Here is a 6,000-nt window from a genome sequence, read left to right as displayed (position 1 = left end):
ATGGTCACATGTCCTAGTCACATGTGCCAGAGTTCAAGGAAGTAAAGGGAAATGGATTAATCTGCCCTTAGTAAAAATGGCAGCTGTGAGAAGACTGGGGAGGAAAAGAGAAATAAGGTCTACAAAGAATACAAAGCCGGCAATTATCTAACAATATTTTTAAAGGGCAGGTATTAAAATTAACGACTATCGGTGGAAATCCAGGCTATGTGGAATAGCATAGAAAACAGTTACTGTATATACAGTGTGTGTGTGTATATGTGTATATATATATATACACACACACACACACACACACACACAGTTGTGTGAAAAAGTGTTGGCCCTCTCCCTGATTTTCCATTGTTTTGCACATTTGTCACACTTTAATGTTTCAGATCATCAAATTTAAATATTAGTCAAAGATAACACAAGTAAAACACAACATGCAGTTTTTAAAAGGAAGGTTTTTATTATTAAGGAAAACAAAATCCAAACTCACATGGCCCTGTGTGAAGAAGTGTTTGACCCCCGCCAAAACATAACTTAACTTTGGTTTATCACACCTGAGTTCAATTTCTCTAGCCACACCCAGGCCTGATTACTGCCACACCTGTTCGCAATCAAGAAATCACTTAAGTAAGACTTGACTGACAAAGTGAAGTAGACCAAAAGATCCTCAAAAGCTACACATCATGCCGAGATGCAAAGAAATCCAGGAACAAATAAGAAAGAAAGTAATTCAGATCTATCAGTCTGGAAAAGGTTATAAATCCATTTCTAAAGCTTTGGGACTCCAGCGAACCACAGTGAAAGCCATTATCCACAAATGGCGAAAAACATAGAACAGTGGTGAACCTTCCCAGGAGTGGGCGGCCAACTAAAATTACCCCGAAAACGCAGCTACAACTCATCCAAGAGGTCACAAAAGACCGCACAACAACATCCAAAGAACTGCAGGCCTCACTTGCCTCAGTTCAGGTCAGTGTTCATGACTCCACCATAAGAAAGAGACTGGGCAAAAATGGCCTGCATGGCAAAGTTCCAAGACGAAAACCACTGCGGAGCAAAAAAGAACATAAAAGCTTGTCTCCGTTATGCCAGAAAACATCTTGATGATCCCCAAGACTTTTGGGAAAATACTCTGAACTGACGAGACAAAAAGGTGAACTTTTTGGAAGGTGTGTGGGACACACATCTGGCGAAAAGGTAACACCGCATTTCAGAAAAAGAACCTCATACCAACAGTAAAATATGGTGGTGGTAGCGTGATGGTCGGGGGCTGTTTTGCTGCTTCAGGACCTGAAAGACTTGCTGTGATAAATGGAACCATAAATTCTGCTGTCTACCACAAAATCCTGAAGGATAATGTGCGGCCATCTGTTCGTGACCTCAAGCTGAAGTGAACTTGGGTTCTGCAGCAGGCCAATGATCCAAAACCCACCAGCAAGTCCACCTCTGAATGGCTGAAGAAAAACAAAATGAAGACTTTGGAATGGCCTAGTCAAAGTCCTGACCTGAATCCTATTGAGATGCTGTGGCATGACCTTAAAAAGGCAGTTCATGCTCGAAAACCTTCCAATGTGGCTGAATTACAACAATTCTGCAAAGATGAGTGGACCAAAATTCCTGCACAGCGCTGTAACACTCATTGCAAGTTATCGCAAACGCTTGATTGCAGTTCTTGCTGCTAAGGGTTGCCCAACCAGTTCTTAGGTTTAGGGGGCAAACACTTTTTAACACAGGGCCATGTGGGTTTGGATTTTGTTTTCCCTTAATAAAAACCTTCCTTTAAAAACTGCATGTTGTGTTTACTTGTGTTATCTTTGACTAATAGTTACATTTGTTGATCTGAAACATTAAAGTGTGACAAACTGGCAAAACAATGAAAAATCAGGAAGGGGGCCAACACTTTTTCACACAACTGTATATACATATACACACATATATATTCAGGCATAGCAAATGTACAAGTAGTGTACGGCACCAGGGAAGGAGAAAAGTGGGCATATCAGGGTAATAAACCATCTCATCTCTGAGATGTGAATGACAATTTGGTTAGGATATGGAGTATGAAGTGTAAAAGGATTACAAACCCTTTTCCCATGAAGACTAGAACGAGTCCTCAGGGAGACACAAAATTTCCATAGACTGTCCCAGAGAAATAACAGGGAGAATAGCATTGGAAATACCATGATATAGGAAGAATTTCAGTGGTAGTCCAAAAATTCACAAAATGATGACTGTAGTAATCAGGAAATCCCAGGTGCAACAGTCTCCAGTGGGATGTTTGGTGCAGAACCAGCCCTATCAATGCTCAGGGGTAGTGGAGAAATGCACTTCGTCATTAGCAAGGATGCACATTCTTGCTGTATAGGCCATAGAGTAAAAAGTATTTTCTCCGAGCTTCCATTCTGCCTCAATAAAAAATAGTTCTATGCTTTTGTAATTCCATGAAAAAAGTCCAGTGGTATGTTCAAAAGCAATAGCGCATTTCTGTCAGGCTTTGGTTAGAATGAGTTCACGGTTCTTGCAATTTAGTAGTCTAGCAAGGAGAGGTCTGGGTGGAGCACCTAGAGATGGGGGTTTAGCAGGCACTCTATGCACTCTTTCGACTGCAAAGACCAACATTTTTGCTGTAGAAGAACATATCTAATTTTTAAAAGAAATATCATGTTGGAAGAGTCTGCTGGTACATTGTAGTCTGTGACCCTCTGGATACATTCCCACTCCTTAAAAGGAGAACTATGAGGTGAGTGATTTTCAACCTCATAGTTTGAGCCAACGTGTGACAATGAAACTGTCACACGTCGGCTCAACAGATCGCGAAGTGAGAGAACACATACCGTCGCTCGCTCACTTCTCGATCATGTCCCTGCAGAGAGTCGTGACTGTCACTCACGGCTCCCTGCAGGGATTGCCCCCCCTCCCATCCTCAAGCGCTGACTGGTGGAACAGATGGGGCGGGTACAGCTGGCTCTGCCTCTAGATAGGCAGAGCCAGCTGTCACTCACGCAGCTGGGTGGATCTCGACAGTAATGTAGGGATCAGTCCCGGCTGCGGCAGTCTCAGTATACCACGAGCTGTAGCTCGCGATATACTGAGCTTTGGGTCACGGGAGGACGCTAGTATATGTCCTCCCGTGACCCTTGGGAGAACTATGGGGAAAAACAAACACTTACCCCATAGTTCTCCTTTAAGGTCTCTGGAAAGGTGCAGTGTAACACCACATAACTTAAACCAATTAAACTTAAGGAAACAAAAACCTTTAGTCATTTTTACTTTTTAAGAGGAGCACAGCATTTTAATGAGCGCATATTCTTATGGAAGTGTTTACCTTGATGTAATTTGATGCGGCTTTTATATTTTCACAAGCTTACTCTTCCACCTTGTATTATTTTGTTAGCTGGATGATTTGAAGATGATCCACTAGAGGGGGCTACCATGGGTTCAGTGCAATTACACTGTCTCCCTTTTACAACTACAACTTTAAAAATCAGCCACATAGGGAGCAAGCTGCTTTTAATTAATTGGCCCACTCAAACATGCACTGTGAGAAGGAGCAGTAAATACATCATACCAGCATGCAGCACTGCAAAGCCGAGCCTTCATGAATTAAGCAAATATGACTGACCCCATGTGCATATCCAACTACAAATTATAGACAGAAACAAGGTTTTCAAAACATTAACGCTTATTGATGAGATTATGTGCGATAAGATGAATGTCCTTTCTTTTAGGTTATAACATACCTATGCCCAGATGGGTGTTTATAGACGCATATCTTGCAGTCCCAGTAAGATTCTTATTCTCTCTGTAAGGTATGTGTTGATGTGTCCGAGCATCCCGATACTTCTTGGCAAGACCAAAATCTATTATATACACCAAGTTGCCCTTCTTCCCGAGTCCCATTAGAAAGTTGTCTGGCTTAACATCCCGATGAATGAAGTTCTTGGAATGGATGTACTCAATACGGCTGATCTAGTAAAAATACAAAGAAAACAGGTTACAGGGAACTGTGCATACTAGAGAGCTTCCACCAACAGATTATAATTTTATATTTACTCCAAGCACCTACTGTTTTGCCAATTATAACTTACAAAGTGAGTAATCTGCCTGTCACATTCCAATATAATATGTAGACTTTAAAATAACCTTCATCGTCAACTTCCTTTGACTAACTCGACCACTATATTCACAATATTTGAGCAAAATCCTGCAATATCTACTTGCACCTGACTGCTTTGTAAGTAAATATGTGAAGAAAAGGCTGAAATTAGTTGTTAGAATATCCATTTCGCTTGACGACAAATTACTGAAATGCCACCATCAAGGTTGAAGCAGGTGGGACCCATGCGAAGTAAGGGGAACTATTAAGTTTTGCACATGTGATCAATGTTCTTGGAGTAACGAAGGGTCAGATATTGTTTTACCTAATAGTACAGTGTTTAAACCCCAACACCACTGCCAAACCAATGGCATTATTTCTTTAATCACATGTCGCATAATGCGGAGTTGGGGTACAGGTACTCCTAATAACGAGATGACACAGGGACCCATACATACACACACACACACACACACACACAATAGGTTGGACTTGATGGACATGTGTCTTTATTCAACCTCAAATACTATGTAACTATGTTGGTGTGGGGAATTCTAGGGAGGTAAAACTAAATGAAAATTTAGGAGACTTACTTATGATCACATCTGTTTAATAGAAAGTTACAAGATATGAACGCCTATTAGTATAATGTAGGTGTGTGCCATATTTTAATACCACATGGATTCGTTTTATAGTCCTTGATTGCATACATGAGGACCCTAGTGATAGAAAATATGATAAACTAATATCACAATGTGAGGCCCAATGGATTTACTCCCTGAGAGCAATTCAAGCAGTAGGAATTAAAGATTAGACCAGGCAATTCCATTTTCCCAAATTACTTGGGAAAGTGAACCTACCCTTTAATGAACATTGTGCATGTTAGAGAATCACACCCCATTGCTCACATTGGCGGATAGTTGTGTCTCCCCTACAGCCATCCCAACCTGAAGAAGAAAAAAACTAATTTCACCCATTCCGATGCCTAGCACCGAAGCTTGCGCTGTTTTTTTTTGGGACGGGGCTGGCTGTAAATCTATTGCTATAGTGTACTGGACGTGTGTAATGTATATGTAGTACATATATACAGCACATACCTCCACTACACTCCAGCAATAGAGTTACAATTCTCTGCTGCTAACATGAATAGGTTAAATCATGATCCATAGTACAGAACATGTAGTTGTACTATGGATCATTTAAAGTCACCTGTCCCTTTAAGAGAAAGTATCGGTAATTGGTATCGGCAAGTACATGAAGGGAAGTACTTGGGCCTGAAAAAGTGGCATCGGGACATCCCTACTTTCTATCTTTGCGTTTATAGAGGCACTCGATCTGCCACAGATCTGTTAAAGAGGAACTTTACTCATATCTTTACAATAACAAAACACAACTTTAAAAATGTTTAGTAATGGCAATCTACAAAACATACTTGTAGATAATTGCAGGCTTTGTATTCTTTGCATACCTTATTTCTCTTTTCTTTCCCAGTCTTCTGACAGTCGCAATGTTAACTAAGGGCAGATTACTTGCTCTCCATTTACTTCCTGGAGCTCTGGCACATGTGACTTGGACATGTGATACAGGCACATCATCTCAGGGGAAAAAAATGCCTTTCTCAGAGATCTCATGAGATTACAGATGAGATTTCCCAGCAATACTCTGCTGATGTAACCTTCCCAGGATGCAATGCTTTGGCACATTTGTGCCAGAACTGGACCAGTAAGTAGATGAACTCATGAATGCAAGATTGTAAATTGGCATGCAGAACTGCATGCTGGTGTTTGTTTTTTCCACAAAAGGGGGTTATGGTCCAATTTAAGGTGTTGACAAAACTACCTTTTCCCGATTACCATATTTCATCAGTTTATTTAAGAATGTAAAATATTAAGCCTCACATGAGACATCATTAC

General features: G+C 40.8%; 1 protein-coding gene across 1 annotated transcript in view; it reads right to left on the bottom strand.

Annotated features, from left to right (window-relative positions):
* Positions 1 to 6,000, bottom strand: part of LOC108794455 (casein kinase I) — a 69,285-nt gene that overhangs the window by 17,518 nt on the left and 45,767 nt on the right. The window contains exon 5 of the mRNA XM_018565493.1: positions 3,732 to 3,960. Coding sequence (XP_018420995.1) covers positions 3,732 to 3,960 — 229 coding nt within the window. The remainder of the gene's footprint in view (positions 1 to 3,731; positions 3,961 to 6,000) is intronic.

This window comes from Nanorana parkeri, unplaced genomic scaffold, assembly GCF_000935625.1.
Source record: "Nanorana parkeri isolate BGI_ZX_2015 unplaced genomic scaffold, ASM93562v1 scaffold852, whole genome shotgun sequence".
Taxonomy (NCBI): domain Eukaryota; kingdom Metazoa; phylum Chordata; class Amphibia; order Anura; family Dicroglossidae; genus Nanorana; species Nanorana parkeri.
The sequence above is the reverse complement of the archived record's forward strand: the minus strand, read 5'-3'. Positions and strand labels throughout refer to the sequence as shown.